The 22,713-nt window shown below is 49.1% G+C and overlaps 1 protein-coding gene across 1 annotated transcript in view; it reads left to right on the top strand.

Annotated features, from left to right (window-relative positions):
- Positions 1-22,713, top strand: part of ALPK1 (alpha kinase 1) — a 642,651-nt gene that overhangs the window by 399,588 nt on the left and 220,350 nt on the right. Inside the window, exon 7 of the mRNA XM_069630980.1 lies at positions 3,505-3,581. Coding sequence (XP_069487081.1) covers positions 3,505-3,581 — 77 coding nt within the window. The remainder of the gene's footprint in view (positions 1-3,504; positions 3,582-22,713) is intronic.

The raw sequence follows: 22,713 nt of genomic DNA on the forward strand, positions 1-22,713 counted from the left end.
AATCCATGCCAGACCCCATGCTGGAGAATGAACAAGTTACTTACCTGTAACTGTTGTTCTCCAGCATTGGTCTGGCATGGATTCACATGCAAACCCTCCCTCCTACCCCTCTGCGGCTCTTCACTTGGTCATACTGCCACTTTACGTGCTACCAAATCTGAGGATGGCTGCCAGGGGCGGGGCTTAGGGAGTGGGCAGTCATTGGCTGGGGGCAGTATGACCCAGAGACCAGTGATTGGTTACTACTAAGAAAGACGGATCAGAAACAAAACTGATACTGATTTTTTCTTTACCGAGGATTCCCAGCCTGACGACGGGGAATATTCATGAGCATGTGAATCCATGCTAGACCCATGCTGGAGAACAACAGTTACAGGTAAGTAACTTGTTCCTTAGTTTGCGTCAAATTAAACATGTATCCCTTTGGAGAGAAGATTCTGACACCACCCCATTTTTTTCAATTTTGGCGTTGAGGTGCAGTCCATAGTATGCTGGCGGCTCATGTGGATTTTCAGAGTTGTAAACTACTTTATGCCTTTCTTTGTCTGTGATTTTCCACTGAATCTCAGCCTTATCTGGGCACCGCCTAATGAGGTGTTCTATGATAACCACCTCTTCATGAAGCATTGCTGTTTCCACTGCAGCACATATGCACTCACACGCTATAGAACAAGCTCCACTTCATGCACTGATTACATATCTATACCACGCTTCCTTCCCCACAGCTTCTCAGATGCTCATTTTCATTAGCATACATATTTCCCTGTAATGGCTACATCATTTAGGGCCCATAGTATTATTGCTAAGCCCCAGCACAAGGGCTCATAGAGAACAATATGGGATGGGAGGACCAGACCTTTTCAGTGCTTGTTTTATTCTGGATAGCGTCAACACCTATCTTTCGGTTATTTAGCGTCTAGTTGAGATGTGGACCTTGTTTTTGGCCATTTTCACTTCATGACCCTTTTCTTCCACAGTTGGTTCTAGTTTGTGGTTTGTCGCTTTGGGAAATGCTTTCCTTCAAGCAGTCCCTCCTAATTGGCAAGCAAGTGCCCTGCATTTTAAATACTTGGATGGTCCTCTCACTATATTCCACTAGTAGTGCATTCAGGCCATTCTCATCCTGTGCTCAGACGTTGCAGACCATTTACATAAGGCTTATAGTAAACATGTGCCAGTTAAACGAGAAATGCAACGTGCCCCTCTTAATGAATTGAACATGGTTTTGTGTTGCTCTACTAAATGGCTACATTAAGGTCCACATTTACAAAACATGGGTTTATTGGTGCAGTGAAATTGACGTGCTCCACATAGACGCCCAGCTTAAGGCATTTTGGGAAATCTATTGCATAGTGGATTTGCCTTCTGCTATTTCCTCTAGTGTCACTATGGAATGATATGCCAGTATCCCCAACAAATGACAGGCCTCATGCAACAGTGATAGTCATTAAATACCAGGTCCTCACATCATGAGCAAAGCATTCCTACCACACTGCTCACATCCTATGCCATGTGTTTCTAATAAATGGCTGATATATGCCACACATTGCCATCAAATGCCACTTACTCATATGTGATATGAGATTTTGGCATCAAATATCCTGATGCTCGCACAGGTACGGACATAATTGCCAGTGATTGTCATGATACTTAACCTACTGCCAGGATTCATCCTCAAATGAAAATGCACAGGTATTCACACTGTTTCAGGGATTGACATCAAATTAATGGGTACTCGCACCATTGCCACAGATTGACAACAAATGGCCCGTCGCTCACCCCATTGCCACAGACCATCATTAAATAAGTCCTCAGCTCACTGCCAGCCATTGCCCTAAAATGCCCTGGTCGGGGCACCATTACCAGGTATTGCCATCATATGGCCAAGTACCTGCTCCATTAGCATGGATTGCCATTAAAGGCCCATGTACAGCACATTGCCAGGCATTAGCATAAATGACACAGGTACTCCAACAGCTGCCAGGGAATGACATCAAATATCCAGGGAGTCTCTCCATTGCTAGGTATTGGCCTCAAATTCCCAGGTACTCACCCCGGTGCCCGGGGTTGCTATCAAATGACAAGGTATACCCGATATTGGCAGAGATATGGGTTCTCATTCCTTTGTGAGGAATGTCCATCAAATTTCCAGGCACAGATCCCTTTGCACAGAATTGCAGTTAAATGCCCAAATACTTATTCACCCCATTGCCATGGATTGCTTTAGGCTGACATCAGTTTCCTAGGAACTCAAGCCATTGCCATGCGTTATCGTCCAGTGCCAAGATTTCACATCTCCTTGCAAGGAATTGCCATCAAATTGACAGATATTCATCTATTTATTATGGATTGCAGTCAACACCCCTCATACCCTGCTCATTGGCAAGTAGTGCCACCAAAAGTGCAGGTCATGGAACAGGGGTGCTGTGTTTCTGTGTCCGGCCGGCCGGCCTGTCTGCCTTGCTTCTCTGGCTGCCATTGACACTGGGAATGGGTAAGCAGATGGAGTCGCTGGTTTGAAGGGATGCTGGCGCAGCTCTCCTGTGTTTGCCCTGCGCCACCTACCATAGACAGTTGTACCCATGTGGTCCCTCTGCCTCACCATCAGTCATGCAGGTAGGCAGTGTGACCAGGGAACGGGCATGAAAGAAGAACTGTAGGGAAGCAAACCATCCCTGATGGTGTGGTGGCCTCCTACAGTCCTAGCACATAGTGGAGGGGAGACTCCAGGGAGAGGAGCCTTATATCTCCCTATCCGATGGCCGGGCTGCCCACTCTTCTTTCTTCAACTCCCTTCGTCCATTTGTGACGCGCAGATCGCTGAGAGACAGATGTTTTGGCAAAGCTAAGTGGATGGTAGGCAGTCCAAACTTTGGTAGCACTCATTTTAACTCACTAATATGACAAAAATAAAATTGCACAGGGCAACTTATTCAGCGAGGTGGACTGCCCTATTTCCGAGGTCTGGGCGCGTAGTGCAATGCTATGCAGCCCGGTGCCCATGAATACGTAAATGTTAGACACGTGAGCCCAACGCTTTTGTATTCACTGACTCCCAGCATCCACATTGGTGAAAGGCTGCTGCCATCTCATATTAGCAGGCTGCAACCTTCCAATGCTGGAAACACAATGCTGCATGAAGGCTCTTACAGTTAAAAATACAAAAGGAAATAGAAATACATTTCTACCCCATCAAATAGAAAGACATGTATTTGGGACAACCTACAGCTTCCCATGCATAGAAGGGTTAGGAAACCATGCACCTTTTTTCAAATAGACACAGGGAACAGCTAGAGTGTCTGATAACATCTGTTCAAGTATCGCTTTGTCTCATCTGCATCCGTCACCCCCAAAGTCAATTCAATGTACAGCGCTATGATTCTAATATTCTGATTCCCCTTATTGAATTCCAAACAATTAATCATTGCACATTGTCCCGTTGGGATGTGCAATGGTCCTAAGACTGTATGACTACTGATAATGGCTCTTGTTTCTTCTTTCCAGGTTTATGGTACGAGGCTGCAGAGCTTATTTGGGCTTCAATTGTGGGATTTTTTGAGCTTCCCACGCCAGATAAAAAGGTCAGTGTTTTTTGTTGTCCTTTTAGAACAAAAGAAATCAATCTTGCTTTTTTTTCAACATTACATAATGGTTGTATGCTTTGTGAGGATGCAGTGTCATGTAACCTGTGTTTATGGTCCATAGTCAAATAGTCAAAATCTAGGGCTCATTACGAGTTTGCCGGTTAAACGTCGGTAATTCCGGCATGCTGGTATTACCATCTCCGGCAGGGCGACCGCTGGAAATTCCGGCACATTACAAGTCCTCGGGCGCACGCACATCCCCCTGCCGGAAAAGGTAATACCGGCATGACGATATTACCGGTGTCAGCATCAATCTGCCGGTATTACCAGCAGAAATGTGCTGGTAATACCGATACCGGCACCCAAACTAGTCGAATTACCGGTACAGGAATTTGCATCATCGCCGGAACAGAAAGTTCGCCAGTGGCCCTCTTTAAAACACAATCCACTTTAAATACCCCACTGCCAACTGACATCCATTGCTACAGTAGGTATCAAACATTTCTGGGAGTAAAAAGGCAAGAGTTCCTGATGTCCGCCCAGTGCTCCAGATAGGATTTTGAGGTGGGAGTATTTTATGCATGATTTTTGAAATTAGAGAGTAAATGCAATTTTAAGAGAGTAAAAATGAGTTTTCTCCTCTGCAAGAGAGTAAAACGTATCCAACATATACACCCAATGCATACGTAAAGTCAGTCCCGTAGACAAAAAGAATTGTAGATCAAAGTTGTCTGGCTTGCCTTTAACGATTTTATTACACTTGTGGAAAATATTCTGCCATAAAATAACTTTTGAGTACATGCTACATACGCAGCTTCATTTTCAAAATTCTGGGCCTAGAAACTCTGTTAAGAACTATAGAATGAGACTAATGCATTTCCTGCAGATGGAGCGTGAGTAAGCAAGTGTTACAGTACAGAACTTGCTTACATAGGTTGAAAGAAGTGAAAGCAGTCAACAAAACAGTGCCAGGCTAGAGTTTAGGAACTATATAACTTCAAAATCAATTTCTATAACATGTTCTGTGTGTTGTTCTCATTGGAAAGATTACATGTGGTCTCCTTTCCTATAATTTAAAACAGACTTCACAAATTCTGAAAATAACATGCAACGCTTGACAAATAAAAGTGTTACCCTTACGTAGAGCCAAGGTAATCTGTTTTGATCACCAAGTATTCCACACATTACTCACTAGCCAGAATCAACTTTTACTGGCTTACATGGTAGCTCGGAGCAAGGTAAACTGAGCCACCCATTACACAATCACACACTAAAACATGAAAAAACAGCCTGATACACTTAAAAAGCAAGCTGATTATAGGTGTGTGTGATTGTCACCTAGAGAATGGAGGTAAATGGATCAGTCTACATTTCAAAAGACAATCTTATATATTGTTGCAAACATCTGCATCCACTAACACTCCTGGCTACACAGTACATGACTGCCCTGTTTTGGGGTGAAGTTTAGTCTCTGGCAAATAAAGTCTCCACTTTCACTCCTCCAACCATGCTTAAGAGGATTGAATATGCACAACTCCAGGCTTGCTGTGTCCTTGCTAATACACACACACCCATCAAATGTTTATAATGCTTTTGAAAGCATCAGGGCAGAAACAAAGTACCACGGTGAAGAAAACCTACAAGAATTCAGTTAATTTTAGTTTTCTTTTGTCTAGGTGTGTGTATGGCTGTGAAAGCCTGGCTGGACGTCTTTTATTCCTTGCATGCCATAGTTGTATTGCAGTAGTTGGGTCAAAGTCCCTAAAGGATGGTCCTAAAATGACGATTTTCATCAAAGTGTCTATGGTTTCACTTTTAAGGGAGCATCTGAATTTTGTTTTAATCCTGTTTTGTGTGCTAAATGCACGTTCGCATTCTACACTGGTTACACACAGACATAAAGCAATTTTGCATACTTTTGCAATATTTGGCATCAAATCACCATGTAGATTAGCAACACGCCTGCAGATTTTTGTCATACTGCAACCCTTATAGCTCCCCTTAATCATACCATGCAACAGAGGCCATTCTTTTTTCTGTAAAGTTTGGCCATCTAATAAAGAAGCAATCTCATTTTCCTCAACATGCAGACCTTCGCTGTCCTACTGAATTCTTACTTTTTTTGCTTGTCCATAAAATGTGGATATGGCATTGAGTGCTTCCCCGATTTCTGACTCACTATTGTCTAAAACTGTTGCTGGTTCTAACAAGTTCCCTAAATGAGTAAAAATGGCATTATCCTCATTTTGAAATCTCTTCCCAATGTTTTCTTTTAGATATGTGACATACTGTTCTCTTAATAAGTTAAACTCTGCATCCGAAAGAGAACTATAAGATATTATTACACCTTTTAGTGAGATACATTTGCCCTCTGTGTCAGGCAACCCCAACGATAATCTCAAATAGCCTAAATTATCACCATCCTCTTTGAGTAAGGATTCAAGACTTATAAAAGTAGCATCTACCAATGGCTGAATTTCAGTAAATAGTAAAGTCTGTTTCTGCAATTCCCGGCAAAGAATTCCCACAACATTATGTACATCTAACATAAATGCAGTAATAACGGCTGACTTGTAGCTGCTAAAGTATTTGTGCAGTGAAGATGCAGTAGCGTTCCCATCAGCAGCAAGCTCCGATAGAGAAACTACAACCGAAGGGTAGCTTCTGTGGACTGCTTCAACCGCTTTTCTCATACTAAGCCACCTAACCGAGTGTGTCTCTTTCATTTGTAAAACAGGATCGTCCATTACTTCTTGCACCTTCTCAAGTTTTGTTGTTCTTATTGCAGAAGTATGAAATAGGGCATATAAAGAATTAAACCGGGATGTAAATTTGTCGAGGACTGGCATTTTCTTCATAGAGTCTGTGCATGCTAGACTGAGTCTGTGTGCAAGACAATGTGTTTGAGTAAGGAATGGTGAGTATTTGGCCCGGAGTTGCACACCAACACCTGTCTTTGATCCCAACATAACTGCAGCGCCATCAGTTCCAAGAGATACAAGCTTTCCCATATCAAGACCAATACTCTTCATTTTTTCTGTCACCCGTGCTACAATTGTGCTTGCTTTACCATCGTCAATGCGTAAATGGCACAAAAACTTAGTAATTGGTGCTCCTGTACTATCAAGGTACCGGACACAAATAGCCAGTTTCTTTTGAACACCAAGATCCTGACTTTCATCTATCATAATACCAAACACAGGTGATTGCTTTAGTTGCTTAAATAGTTGTTTTTCTATCACAGATGCAATGCTACTTTGTACATCCTTCACCAAATCCCAGCTTACATTTTTGTAATCTTTACTGTGCAGTAGTAACTCCATTTTTAGCTTGAAGTTCAAGTAAACTATTTACTTTTTCGGATGGCAATTCCTCTTTTGCTGCATAAAATACTGTACTGAACAATCTTTTGTCATTCTCTTCTACAACAATGCTGACATCTTCCTCACTGTCACTACTACCTAGACATTCTGAATCGATGTTGGACATCACAAGGTATGCAATTTTCCGTTCAGCAGTTTGATGATCTTTGGAATCCTTGTGGCGCGACATGGTTGATAATTGAACATTGATGGCTCCTTCCTGTCCCCACACATTACGAACGTTTGCTTTAACACAAACTTTACATAGAAGTCTCCTATTGCCTTGTTGATCCATTTTTGTTTCTAACCATGGATACCTAACTTGCCATTCAGCAAAAGTGCTATCTTTAACATTTTCTCCTGTATGTTTTTTTTTCTGCTGCTCAACTTTGTCAACTATGTTGCGAATAATGTCATGTACAATTGCTCCACATAACAGTACAGGATCTTCCTGGGCTTTTTTTGTACTAGGCGCAAAGAAATCTAGCAGTGTTCTCTTTGTAGCCATTTTAGCGGTCCTCCCTCTGCGTTTCTTTTCTTGCTTCTCCCTAGAATTCTGCCACTGCCAGGCACCTTGCTCCTACCTGGAAAACAGCATGAACAACTTGAACCACCCTTCCTGACATGACCTTTCATTCTATATTAGTTATGCAATTGAACATAAAGTTGTTCAAAACGTATCATAGCTTGAGCTTTTGAAACTATAGCGTACTATTCATAACATAATAAAGATCCCTCCTGGCAATGCTCTTAAAATGCCAAGCAGATAGTAAGAGTAGTGCCAAGTGTGTAGACATTGATCTCTGCAATTAGCGTGATTCCTTTCCCATGTACTTGAAGTTCTAAGTACATGGGCTGGGATGGTTCTTCTGTGCCCGCCTCCCCACTTTTAGTTTGCTCTTTGGAGTCTGAGTACTGGTTGGTCCAGCAGGGCCTCTGATACTCTGGTTTTGCTGCTTATTGACCATATACCAATGAAGACCAGAAACATTGGCATAAAGAGGTCTACGAGATGGCATTAATGTGCAGTGAACAGAGGGATTGTTTTCTTAATTTAGGCCTGAACTCCATACAAATCTATGACTGTTCACAAAAGGCGACCGGGACCCACAAGACTGCATCAATTAATAAATGTAGGAAGTTACAGAAGCACACATAATTTAGCTAACTTGGGGGAAAGGAAGACACCAACTCACTCCCGGAAATAGTAATCCAGTGAAGAACAGACTACTTGGGTAAATTGTGCATACTTCACCCCAAGCTTGGTAAAGTCTTTATGCATCTCTCTGCATTGTTACTTTACATTTAAACAGCACCCCTCCACATCCATCCCTATATAATCCCCATATGTGCCTGGTCGTCTAGTAGCAACAGCGCAGGGCTCCTCTACCTTCCAGGTTCCGTTTGTGAGTGTGCTTTCTGTTCTGCCTTCTTCTTGGTTATGAAATGCCTTCAACACACATTACCACCATTTTAGCTAGTACTTCATGCCAGATTCCTCCTACTTCTATGCACTTTAATCATACCTGCCCGGTCAAAGTAATCCTCCCCCAACCCAAGGTCGGGAACATGGGAGTGGGGGCCTCAGAGTGGTACACAAAGGCCTAAAAAAGGGGAGAGGGCCCCAGGGGAATGAGATGATCAACTCGGCCCAAGTGAATGAGAAGAGGGGTGTGGGGAATGATGCAGCAGGAGCTAGAAAGGAGAAGAAATGCCAGGAAATCAGGACAGGGCCCCAAGGGATGGTTGTGGGGCCCGGCCATTAAACCCCCAGGGCTCATGTCAAAGCAAAATGGGTTGGCCGGAGTCGTCAAAGTGCGCAATGCAAGCCGGAAGGGAGAGACAGAGCTAGCCGGGGCAACTTCAGAAAATAGACTGGGCACACTTGGAGGCTCTGCCCCCGTCTACCTCCCTCCCCCACTGTCTGGAGAACAACTATCAAAGTATATTTTAAAGCGCAATATGCAGAGAGGTGATGAAGTCTTTCGTGAAAGTAGCAGCTTTAAAGTTTTACTGTGTTTGTTCAAGTACATTTTTCTGAGCAAACACTGTAAAACTTTAACACCGCCAGTTTCGGGGAAAGGCTTCCCTCACCTCTCTGCCTAACAAAATGCAAGTGCACACATCCAGGGGTGCACCTAGGCTAAAATTTAGACGGGGGTAACCCTTCAAATGTCGGGAGAAGCAATAACTTCGGAGATGGTGGAGGGGTGGCAAACTTACTTGTGAATGGGCATTTAACTTGATTACTTGTAATAAGACTATTCTAGTGCAGCTTCAATGTTACAATCAGTTAACTCTCCTTTAAGTCTGAAATACCCACTTCTTGCAGATCCTGAAGGTCCTAGAAAGTGTCAAAATGGCAGATGGTGTGCAATGAAAGACTCAATATTATAGCATAACAGGACATTGCAAAGTGTGGAGCAGTACTCTGGACGGCCCAAGCAACTTCAGTGGCTGGGAGCAACAGGGGAGAAAATGTAATGTTGGTTCTACCAGTCTGCTATACTAGAATCTCTGCTGCACGGACTGGCTGTGAGACCGTTTGCCTGTCAAATCCAGTGTTACGAGACTGGAAGAGGGCCAGTGCAGCAATAATGCATTTCTATGCAGCAGTATTGGAGCTACTAGCATAGGAGCACCTGCGTACACCAATGTGGCCCTACTACACTTATTAAAACTGTCCTATTGTAAGGGTGTACCGTGTATGTGTAATCATTCATAAGCACTCCAATTTTTGCAGTTGAAATTAGGGTGAGATTACAATATTTGCCCAGGATCACACACTTACGCTAAACAGCGAAGCAGGGATTTTAACCCACACTTTGAATTTGGGCATGGCCACTTTCTTCCACGCTTTACTTAGAACAAATATTTAAGTTTTGGGTGTCAAGACCTACACACAACGAAATCGTGCTCTAGCTGCTAACTCGAGTGATAATAATAGCGCAAGTTCAGTTCAACGTTATTAGCAGTCGCCATGCTCAACGACCTGCTCCTTTACTTAGAAACAAGTGACCTTTAAAATAAAATATGTGACAAAGAGTGCATTTGAAATGCAAGTCATGACATCAAACAGCTCACATCATGATATCACATGAGTGTGCCAATGGGGCTATATAATGTAAGCAAAAACAAAGAGGTGATGGCTGGAAGGCTTAGAATTGTTATTAAACCACTGGCATTGCTCTGGGCAACCCTCCTGACCATCGTTTTTCACCTGCCAAGTCATTATAGAACGGGGAAAAAACCATATGCAATTCAGGCATGGCCCCATCCCCAAAAGGGCAGTGCAGCCCGAACTGCTAGGTCACATCCCTTCTGCACAGCAACCTGGGCTCCACATCTGGGTATACCGGTCCCAAACAGCGAAAGGTACACGAGGGAGACATGGGGCATGTGCGGGGGTGGGGGGGTACAGGACAGACATGGGGCATGAGCCGGGGTGGGGGGAACAGGGCAGACACGGGGCATGAGCGGGGGTGGGGGGAACAGGGGAGAGACACAGGGCATGAGCAGGGGGTGGGGGGGAAGAAGGGAGACACAGGGCATGAGTGGGGGGTGGGGGGGTAAGAAGGGAGACACGGGGCATGAGCGGGGGGTGGGGGGAACAGGGGAGAGACACAGGGCATGAGCGGGGGTGGAGGAGAAAGAAGGGAGACACGGGGCATGAGCGGGGGCGGGGGCTGGGGGGAAGAAGGGAGACACGGGGCATGAGCGGGGGGTGGGGGAGAGAAGGGAGACATGGGGCATGAGCGGGGGTGGGGGGAAAGAAGGGAGACACGAGGCATGAGCGGGGGGTGGGGGGAAGAAGGGAGACACGGGGCATGAGTGGGGGGTAGTGGGGATAGAAGGGAGACACGGGGCATGAGCGGGGTGGGGGGAAAGAAGGGAGACACGAGGCATGAGCGGGGGGTGGGGGGAAGAAGGAAGACACAGGGCATGAGCGGGGGGATGGGGGGGAAAGAAGGGAGACACGGGGACATGAGCGGGGGTGGGGGGAAGAAGGGAGACACGGGGCATGAGCGGGGGGTGGATGGGAAAGAAGGGAGACACGGGGCATGAGGGGTAAGAAGGGAGGCGGGGGGTGGGGGGAAGAAGGGAGACACGGGCCATGAGCGGGGGGTGGGGCGGTAAGAAGGGAGACACGGGCCAAGAGCGGGGGGCGGGGGGGAAAAGGAGGGAGACACGGCCATGAACGGGGGGTGGGGGGAAAAGAATGGAGACATGGGGCATGAGCGGGTCGTGGGGGGAACAGGGGAGAGACACAGGGCATGAGCGGGGGGTGGAGGAGAAAGAAGGGAGACACGGGGCATGAGCGGGGGGTGGAGGAGAAAGAAGGGAGACGCGGGGCATGAGCGGGGGTGGGGGGGAAGAAAGGAGACACGGGGCATGAGCGGGGGGTGGGGGGAACAGGGGAGAGACACAGGGCATGAGCGGGGGTGGAGGAGAAAGAAGGGAGACACGGGGCATGAGCGGGGATGGGGGGAAGAAGGGAGACACGGGGCATGAGCGGGGGTGGGGGAGACACGGGGCAGGAGCGGGGGTGGGGGGAAAGAAGGGAGACACGAGGCATGAGCGGGGGGTGGGGGGGAAGAAGGGAGACACGGGGCATGAGTGGGGGGTGGTGGGGATAGAAGGGAGACACGCGGCATGAGCGGGGTGGGGGGAAAGAAGGGAGACACGAGGCATGAGCGGGGGGTGGGGGGGAAGAAGGGAGACACGCGGCATGAGCGGGGGGTGGGGGGGAAAGAAGGGAGACACGGGGCATGAGCGGGGGGTGGGGGGAAGAAGGGAGACACGGGGCATGAGCGGGGGGTGGATGGGAAAGAAGGGAGACACGGGGCATGAGGGGTAAGAAGGGAGATACGGGGCAGGAGCGGGGGGTGGGGGGAAGAAGGGAGACACGGGCCATGAGCGGGGGGTGGGGGGGTAAGAAGGGAGACATGGGCCATGAGCGGGGGGTGGGGGGGAAAAGGAGGGAGAAACGGGCATGAACGGGGGTGGGGGGGAAAAGGAGGGAGAAACGGCCATGAACGGGGGTGGGGGGAAAAGAATGGAGACACGGGGCATGAGCGGGTGGTGGGGGGGTAAGAAGGGAGACATGGGCCATGAGCGGGGGGGTGGGGGGGGGGAGAAGAGAGACACGGGGCATAAGCAGGGGGTGGGGGGAAGAAGGGAGACACGAGGCATGAGCGGGGGTGGGGGAAAAAGGAGGAAGACACGGGCCATGAACGGGGGGTGGGGGGGAAAGAATCGAGACACGGGGCATGAGCGGGTGGTTGGGGGAAAAGGAGGAAGACACGGGCCATGAACGGGGGTGGGGGGGGAGAAGGGAGACATGGGGCATGAGCGGGGGGTGGGGGGAAGAAGGGAGACATGGGGCTTGAGCGGGGGTGGATGGGAAAGAAGGGAGACACGGGGCATGAAGGGTAAGAAGGGAGACACGGGGCAGGAGCCGGGGGTGGGGGGAAGAAGGGAGACACGGGCCTTGAGCGGGGGGTGGGGGGTAAGAAAGGAGACACGGGTCATGAGCGGGGGGTGGGGGGGAAAGAAGGGAGACACGGGGCATGAGCGGGGGGTGGGGGGAAAAGGAGGGAGACACGGGGCATGAGCGCGGGTGGGGGGAAAGAAGGGAGACACGGGGCATGAGCAGGGGGTGGGGGGGGTAAGAACAGAGACACGGGCCATGAGCGGGGGGTGGGGGGAAAAGGAGGGAGACACGGGCCATGAACAGGGGGTGGGGGGAAAGAATGGAGACACGGGGCATGAGCGGGTGGTGGGGGGTAAGAAGGGAGACACGGGCCATGAACGGGGGGGTGGGGGGGAAGAAGGGAGACACGGGGCATGAGCGGGGGGTGGATGGGAAAGAAGGGAGACACGGGGCATGAAGGGTAAGAAGGGAGACACAGGGCAGGAGCCGGGGGTGGGGGGATGAAGGGAGACACGGGCCATGAGCGGGGGGTGGGGGGTAAGAAGGGAGACACGGGCCATGAGCGGGGGGTGGGGGGGAAAGAAGGGAGAGACGGGGCATGAGCGGGGGGTGGGGGATAAAGAAGGGAGACACGGGGCATGAGCGGGGGGTGGGGGGGAAAGAAGGGAGACACGGGGCATGAGCGGGGGGGAAAGAAGGGAGACACGGGGCATGAGCGGGGGGTGGGGGATAAAGAAGGGAGACACGGGGCATGAGCAGGGGGTGGGGGTAAGAAGGGAGACACGGGGCATGAGCGGGGGTGGGGATAAAGAAGGGAGACACGGGGCATGAGCGGGGGGTGGGGGGTAAGAAGGGAGACACGGGCCATGAGCGGGGGGTGGGGGGAAAGAAGGGAGACACGGGGCATGAGCAGGGGGTGGGGGGAAAAGGAGGGAGACACGGGGCATGAGCGGGGGTGGGGGGGGTAAGAAGGGAGACACGGGGCATGAGCAGGGGGTGGGGGGGAACAGGGGAGAGACACGGAGCATGAGCGGGGGGTGGGGGAGAAAGAAGGGAGACACGGGGCATGAGCGGGGGGTGGGGGAGAAAGAAGGTAGACACGGGGCATGAGCGGGGGGTGGGGGGGAAGAAGGGAGACACGGGGCATGAGCGGGGGGTGGGGGGGGAAGAAGGGAGACACGGGGCATGAGCGGAGGGTGGGGGGAACAGGGGAGAGACATGGAGCATGAGCGGGGGTGGGGGAGAAAGAAGGGAGACACGGGACATGGGCGGGGGGTGGGAGGGAAGAAGGGAGACACGGGACATGAGCGGGGGGTGGGGGTAAGAAGGTGGGCCTTTTAAAGACAGTTTAACTTCCTTTAACATTCGGGATGCTTACCTGGCTGATGTCACAGCGTTTGCAGCCTCCACTCTGCATATAAAAAAATGCAGCAGGACACGTGTGTTTCTGGAAAGGTCTTCCAGGAGGGGGTGGTTTGAGTCCTGGATTAGGATACATTCTTCTGAGAAAGACTGTCAAGAGAAGTGTCTGCCTGCCTCAAGGCAGGAGCTTGCGTACTACAGTGCCATCTAGTGGCAGAAAGTATTTTTTTTAATTAATAAATACAGCGTACATGGTACGCAGTAGAAAAATAAAGAATCCGTATTTCCTTTCATTATGTGCGTAAAATGGGACGTTACGCACCTTAACTGTAGGGCTGTGTCTGCCTGTGGAAACCAAAGTTCTCGGAGGCAGAGCTGACTGCACTGTCCGACACTGTGCGGAGACACTCTTTGGGGCTGGCCACAGAAGGATCAGCCAGAAGAGGAAGATGCCCATTTGGCAGGAAGTGGCAGAAAGGGTCACGGCCATGGGGACTGTCCCCGGCACGCAGAGGGACTGCCATAAGTGGCGGGATGCCCTGCGCCTCCGCAACCTCAACGCAACACACAGGAGGGAATCTGCTGCCACAAGAGGAGGGCGGTGGCACCCCTAAACTTCATGCCCTTGGAGGAGAGTTGCAGCTCCATCCTGCACATGGAGGGAATAGAGGGAGTCGGGACAGCAGAGGCAGGAGCTGGGATCCAAGGTGATGGTGGTAAGTACAACAAACCCCATGTAATGTTGAGTCCAAATACATGCATACCCAGGCAGGGAAACACCAAATGGGCAAGGGAACAGGTCCAACACGTGTCTGTCACAGCAAATGGACAGATCACACACCCACACATGCCAGGGGATGCAGGTAGATGTTGCCATGCACAACCAAAATGTACAGCCCCATGGACACATGATGAGCGCCCATGTGTGCCTGGGAAGAACAGGACAGGAATCATAGGCCCACCACACACACAAGTCACTTTGGCAGACCAACAGTCAGTGTGCACTCCCACCGCCCACATGTAGAAGCACACATTGGAGCAAACAGACCAAAGAAGCCGCATGACAAGATCAGGACACGCACAATCTAGCATGAGTGTAATGCAAGCTGCAGACAGACCCCCAGAAGACTAACAGCATGCTCATCTTTCCCCAACGGGCACACAGTCCTCCGACAGCGACGTGCCTGGACCATCATCGTTAGGCCCAGCAGCTGCGGGCACACCTGCAAAGGCCACACCACTTGCCAGCAGGCCCAGGCAGCAAGGCAGCGCTACAGGTCCGTTGCAGCCACCATCAGCCCCATCACCTCTGGCTGTGGCAGACCCACAACCTCCAGCTGTGGCAGACCCACCACCATCATCGCCACCCACCACTGGATGAGGCACAGCAGCAGCAGTGCATGTGGCTGCTGCCATCAACTTAACTGTGCTCAGTGGCCCCACTGTCCCTCCTATGCCCTCCACACCACCACAGGCACAGCAGCCACAAGGCCATTGTGGTAGGGACACCACTGACGAGGAGGATGACATGTCCTACCCGATGCCATGTTTCAGCCCCACGATACGACACAGCGCCCCTCTACTGCCACTTCCCAGCATCCGTTCCCTTGATGCAAGCATGCGTACAATTGAGGATCGCCACACAGAGCTCACTGAAATTGCACGCCAAAAGCTGGAGGAGATGAGACTCATGCAGGAATGCATGCAGGCATCCAGGCCCAGGAGTGCCAAGTCTCAAGGACATGCCACTCCTACCATCCTCATCCTTGCCGAAAGAGTGCTGAAGGGTCACAAGATTGCCTCTGCCACAGCTTGGGCCAAAAGCCATGCCATACAATTGACATGCAGGGCCAGGGATCTGACCCACCCACATCGGTCACCACCACTGAGAGCTCCCAGCATGGCAGCCCAAGGTGCTGCTCACAGTGACTCAGGTCCCCAATGTAGTCTGCAAAGAGCCCCATGTTAAAGAGGGGCCACAAGTGACAATGTACACTGACTGGGTGCTTCACTGAGTGTGTTTGGATAGGGGGAAGGGGTATTTGGGGAAAGGTGGGGGGGTGGGGGTCTTTGAGAATAGGCCAGAGGGGTGTAAGGCTTGTGTGCATTCACATTGTTAATAAATACATAGTTTTCACCTGAAGCACTGACAGGACTTTTCTTTTTTAAAACAAGTGTTTACTGTGATGGTGCATGATGACTACAAAGGTGCAAGGGGTGTACAGAGTGGAGGGGAAACTCAAATTCCTCAAGCAGTTCTTGGCGGGCAGTGCGTCCATCCCTGGCCTCCATGCGCACATGCAGGGGCCCGGCTGGCGCTGCATCATCATCATCCTCTGGCGAAGGAGTGTCCAGATCTGGGGGCAGGGGTACCAGAATGCAGCACCCCCCTTTGCTATGGCAGCGAATTGGCAGACATGGCCACCTAGGGCCATCAAATGTATGTCCTGGGGCACCACAAGAGCCTGTGTGCATTCCTGCAGATGACGTGCAGCAACAACGAAGACCAAGGCAGAGGAACAATCACAGGAAGCAACACAGTCCAGTGATGCACAATCAGCCGTGCCTATTTAATAACCTATCCATAACCGGAACAGGCGGCCCAGGCTCACACACACTGTGTAAGCCCTGGGGCTTGGGCTAAGGCAAGGTGCAGGGCCCACAAACAACAAAGTTGCCCATGGCGTTGATGTTAGTTGAGGAACCCAAACACACACCCATACATCAGATGAGAGACTGCCAAACAACTACTGAGGGAATACTGGCAAATCCAATCTCGTGATATGCCGGTAATACCATTGTGCCAGTATTACCGGTGCAGGTTTCTGGGCCATCCAGTATTTTCTTTGCCGGTATTACTGCTGCTGGTAATTCCGGATGAGGTGATACCAGCGCCAGTAATTCCAGCAACTGTGTTCCGGCAAACTCGTACTTGGCCAAACCGATAAAAGTGCTGGTAAATGGTATCACCAGTACTTTTTACATATACCGGCAAACTCGTAATGAACCGGTTTCAACTACTTATGATTTTGTTTGCCTTCACAAATTCATAACATCATACGATTCTTGTTTCTACTCTCTAATTGGTGGATCAGACAACCACTCACTACTAGTAATAATGAATAGAGGACAAGTAAAGTGGAATCTAAATAAAATAATTGAAATGCTGTACCCTCTATACATTTGAATTCCCTGGCTATTGGAAAGGAAAAGTGTTGACTAAGCTGGACTGAAATGGAGAAGAGCTGCCTGGAAGATGGTGGGATGACTCAGTGGTACTCTTGGAGCTTTGGCCAAGGTCTGCTCGCTCTCAATGCTCACCACCTGATTTGTCTCCCTCTCTTTGTATGCTTGAGTAGGTGCGTATGGTGGTACCAGCACAAACCTGGTACGTGTTCCTACCCCCTTTGTGATAGTCAGAATGCTCTTTTTTTTAACTGACCTATTTTTTTGGCCAGGGTCTTCACTGCCATCTCTTTTCTTAGGAGATGGTTCTAGAGCACAGCTAGCCTTATGGAGCCTCTTTTCTGAAGCCATCATACTGGTTGAGGTTGTTTTTCTCCATGTTGCTTCCAGAACCTTCCCGATGATGGGTTGGCACCTACCTGAAGGTGAGGGACTTTGATATATTAAGCTGTTTGATTGCTTACTCATCACCTCATTGAAGATGTTGGGAAGGGGGACGATTGTCCCAGACCCTTTTGGATAAGGCAGAGGCCTGGGAGTATACGTTAGGGGGTCAGGATGATTACAGGGGGGAGGGTGGATGTCAACAGGGGCTATAGTTCTAGGAGGTTAGTGCATACTTGGGTTTACAGTACATTGGAAATGAAACACCATCTTAGATAATAGCAGTCATATTGAAAGCAGCCCTAATTCGGCACTGCATCCAGGACTGCAGACCTAGGCCAGAAACATGGAAAAAGTGGAACCACTTCTGATCTGTCCTTCCACCGCTCCTTAAAAACGTTTCTGTTCTAATTTCTCTCATTTAGTTTTTCTGCCGGTTTAGCGCCATGATGCCTTAGGGCGAACGTGCACTTATAAATATCCATAACATAACAAGTGCATGCATACGAAAACAGGTTGTATCATGGGCACCGATGGGAAAGACCAGAGCTGTAGAGATTCATAGACCTTTCATTGTCTCATGTTGCCAGCATTTTGTATCCCAGAAGGAATGCCCCCTGCAAGGCCACGAGGGGGGTGGGAGCTCCCTGCGAAAAGCGATCCCGCGAGAAGGAGTGAACAAGCCTCCGACCTTCCCCGTCCCAGCTCTAAGTAATAGCGTCCAGATGCCCCCACCATAGACCCCATTATTCCAAGGTACCAGTCGGCCCAGACCACCGACCATAAAGCTGTTAGACCCCCCAATCGATCAGAAAAGATCTGAAAGCAAGGGCAGAGTGCCTTTACCAAGGGTCACGTGATTTGTGCTGTGAGGTTCCGGGAGGGGCAAAACAGCAAACCTAAAACGAGGGTGTAGATCTTTGGGAAGGCACCAACGTGTCTGGAATTGAGTTGGGGTTTGTTAGTTACAATGACCTCGAAGTATCCTCTTAGTCCTTGTCTGCAGTACCAGGTGAACACTAGGGTAGAGATAAAGAATGTATTGTTTTTCTTTTTATAATGAGTAATTAATTGTAGCTGCGTGTCCGATGACGTGCGAGGAGGAGCCCACATGGAAGAAGATGGACAGAAGGGGCTGGGACCAATGGCCTGGCATCCTCTATGGAACAGGTAGCCTATGTATAGGGTCGCACCAACAAGACAGTCGGATTTGTAACTTATGTAACTACATCACTGATGACGTTGTGTGCCTTTTTAATGTGTTGTTTGTGTTGATTGTGGCAGAACGTTCCGCGGCAGCAGAGTTCCTTTATTTTTGTGGAATTAAACCTTGTTCTCCTTGCATGAGATGTGCTGGGCCTTTTTTCATAGTGGGTTGCATTTTTCTAGTGTCAACATTGAGGGGCTTCTCTACATTTTTGGTTACCCCGACGTGAGCCCAGCGACCACCGCAAAGCCGGAGGCTTCAAGGCAGCATCTCTGGAGGGGGCATGCCCACCTGCAGTGACCAGTGCCAAGCACGCAACACACAGTGGTATACAGGAGCCGTTTTAACAGAATTCCTATCTGCTCTTTGGAGCGGGGTGCATCTCCTAGGAGGGTGTAGGCATTTATTGGGACCCAGTGATGGAGGAGCTCGGGTGAACACACAGATGCAAATACACCTCTCGCAAGCAACAGCAACGGCGGCAAGGGTGAGTGGGGGAGGCGTAGTATTTGTGCGTGAAGGGAGAGCGTGAAAGGCCACGTGGCTGTTTTGTATGTTTTATTATTATTGTTGAGAGAATAACAAGGAGGAAAAACAGGAGTGTGGGATCCTTTTCTGAGTAAGGGGAGAAGGTGGTGCCATATTTTTATTGTGATATGGGGAGACAAAAGTAGGAGCTCCGTATAATTATAGTTCGGATTCCTGTGCCCAAAATATGTTGGGTGGGGGAGGGAGATAAGGTAGTGGTTATTTTAATTTATTGTGTTAGAGAAGCAAGATAACGAAGAACAACACAGGTTCGAATCCCGCACCTACGCTTAGAAACCTCTTCAGAATTAAGCGCATTATAAAAATTCAATTATAATAATAATAATAATTAGCTCCTTAAAGAGATAACAGCATTGCTGGGCATCAAGCATCGCATGTGCACAATTCACCACCCTCAGGCAAACGTGGTTGTAGAGAGGATCAACAGGCTATTGAAAAGTAAATAGTCCAACTCAGCACCACGTTAAAGAAAGATTGGGTGCACTGCTTGCCCCTTTCAGTGTTTAGCATGTGTACGCAGCCCTGCAAGGATCACTCCGCGAGGTAATAATGGGGCGGCAGATGAATAAGCCCATATCTCCCATCAGGAGAGCATTGGATGCTCACAGGGCTGCGTCCATGTTGGGTGATGAAATAAAAGTTATCTGTTTGCTCTAACAAAAGCCATAAAATGTGTCTCTCAACAGATAGCGCCACCAAGGACTGAAGACTAGACCAGCACTGCATCTGACACAACAGCAACGTCACCTCCTCTCCAGGCATCCTCGTGTACATAAGGAACTTTGTCCACCAGTGGAGTGAGCCCAGATATCATGGCCCCTTTGAGGTTGTTTATGCCACTCCCCTTGCGGTGAAAGATTGAGAACCGCGATACTGGGTGCATCGGTCTGATATTGGCAAGCACCACAGGCCACAACCCCCGCCCAAGTTCAGTAAACAACTAAGGTGTAAAATCAGTTCTGCACCCTTCCCCCCCTCACCATAACAAACCCATGCATCTGCGCCTTAAATACCGGTCCCCTCTTGTCCCTCAGGTATTCTGCAACTGATCTTCCTCGACGATAAAAGAAAACGCTGCTACACATTAATTCCACAAAGTGTTTCTCTCTCTCTCTCTCTCTCTCTCTCTCTCTCTCTCTCTCTCTCTCGCTCTCTCTCTCTCTCTCTCTCTCTCTCTCTCTCTCTCCCTCTCTCCCTCTCTCCCTCTCTCCCTCTCTCCCTCTCTCCCTCTCTCCCTCTCTCTCTCTGTCCCCCCCTGGTTTGCAGTGGATGTTCACGGTTCCAACCACTCCATTCATAAAAAGTATTGTTTACGGTATGTAAGAAACCTGACAGTATTCTCCCACCTTCTCACCTGGGTCTTCATTCAGGTGGTCAGGGAAGGGCCATCGCCTTTGGATCCCGAACCTGGGAGTGGAGACAAGCGAGGGAGGATCACCTGAGTGGAGGGTCACGGGGGATTGGGAGGGGAATACTCAAGGGCGAGACATGGTGCTCCCCCTTTCCCAATTGTACACCAACCCACTCTCCCTCATCCTTAATGGTGTACTTCCAATAACACACCATCTCCCTCTCCCCATTTCCAATAAGTACCGGGATGAGGAAGAGCCGATCGGGAGCAACACGGATTACCCATAGAAACAATATAGGGATTCAAAGTGAAGCCCACCATCTAACTCCTTTGAATTGTACCACTAATAGTTAGTCAGGGTCAGGCACATTTCCTCAACTGTGCTGACCTAACTCCAATTGACTCTCACCTGCAGTATAAAAAGGGAGGATTTGCCAGAATCGGAGAGCAAGCTGGGGATGCTGACTGGACCAGAGGAGCCAAGGAGCAGGGAGCTGCAGGAAGAGAAGCCTGAAGGATCCAGAGGAGAACGGCATGCCGAGACGCTGGCCCAGTGTTTGTTAAGGGCTGCAGCGTGGCTAGGGAGCCGTGTCTCCAGGGAGCCGGTGCAAGGCAGCCTGTATCCTGCCAGTGGTGTTCAGGGAAATGGTAATTTCCCTGGGATGTGTGCTGGTCCCAAGGGTGTCTGAGGGGCAGGTGGTGAGATCCTGACCTTGACCCAAAACCATTTGACCTCCTCGCCAGCGCTGCGCTACTGTTTGTGAGTTTGAGGAGACAGAGAGAAACTCAGTAGCGTGTGGGTGGCTGGAGTGGAAGTAGGAGCGTTGTTGAAAGAAGAGCCCCGTGAGAAAAAGCAAAGCGAAAGCTGGAAAACAAGCAAAGCAAGAGAATGGTAATAAAAGCATAGCGAAGCAAGTGAAAGCTGGAAAGAGGTGAAAGAAAGCAAAGCAAAATGACAGAAAAGGTGTGCTAGAGGCGTGGAAGTAATGAAAGACAGCAAAGTGCTCTGGTGGCATGGAAACAGCCAAAAGTAGGTCTGAGAGAGACCCAAAAGTAAGGAGAGGGGTGCAAGCGACCCGAAACCGAGAGAGACAGCAAAAAGGCAGTGAGAACCCAGAAGTAAGAAAGAGGGTGCAAGCAACCCAATAGAAATACAGAAAGTGCAAGAGGTGCGTTAAAGGGGAAATGAAGATGGAAGAGAGCATTATGAGAAACTGAAGGTGCAAGGGAGCATGGCGAAAAGCAAGGAGAAGTGTGCAAGAGGCACAGAACGGTGGAAAGAAGGTTCACGTGTACACAACAGAAAAAAATAGGTGTGCAGGAAGCACAGTAAAGTGGAAAAGGACAGAGTGAAAGAGGCACAGAAGAGCAAAAGGTGCCAGAGAATAAGGAGAGGGGTTCGAGATCAGAGTGGTCATGCCTGGGAGGAGCCAAGAACCCTGTGTTCTTGAAAGTCTCTGATACTGCCCCCATGAAAGAACTGTACAGTGAAAGGTACCTCTTGACAAGAGGAACTTTTTGTTTTGTTTGTTGAACTTTGTAAAGAGGGGCCTAGGCTTGGGGAAGGGAACCGTAAGAGGCCCAGAGACATTGTGAACTTTATTTACTTACAGCAAAAGCCATGCGTGGAAGGTTCCCAGGACACCCCTTTTGAGTTGCACTATTTTGAACTGGCAGAACTACACCTATTGGTAAGACTACCTAAAACCAGCTGTTGTTTACATTTCCTTTTGTTTTGAGTCACCATTTTTCCTTTAAGAAAATCCCCTATCACATTTGGTTTAAGAATGAGGGCAAGCATAGGTTTGGACACAGACAACCTTTGGTTTTGGACTTCCGGACATCGACGGCCACATTGACGGCCCTTAGAAGCATCAGTTGAGGGAATAATCCCCTTAGAGTTATGACCAGTTAGGCATTACACCAACCCCACAAAGTTTGATAATAAAGGTTTTCGAACTGTTACTTTTGAGACTGTGTCTCTCTTGATACCATGCCTGTCTCCCACCGTGAATACTCTCTTATAGAAGTGTTTTCCTCCACATACACCTATGTTATGCACTGTGTAGCTGGTCTATTCGCTATTTCTATGTTTGGACGAGGAATTTATTTCAGATGTACGTTTATATGGGGTGGTCATATAAAAGAGGGAGGATTGCACATGCGAATATTACTAATGGCTCTTTAACTAATTGTTCCTTAACATAGGACAATGCTGCCAATGTGGCACTATCAAATGAATAATACCGGTGCTGCGGTCCTTGATACAAAGCCTAATGCAACTGCTAATGATA

The sequence above is a fragment of the Ambystoma mexicanum genome, chromosome 6q, assembly GCF_040938575.1.
Source record: "Ambystoma mexicanum isolate Mex_15411 chromosome 6q, UKY_AmexF1_1, whole genome shotgun sequence".
Lineage (NCBI taxonomy): Eukaryota > Metazoa > Chordata > Amphibia > Caudata > Ambystomatidae > Ambystoma > Ambystoma mexicanum.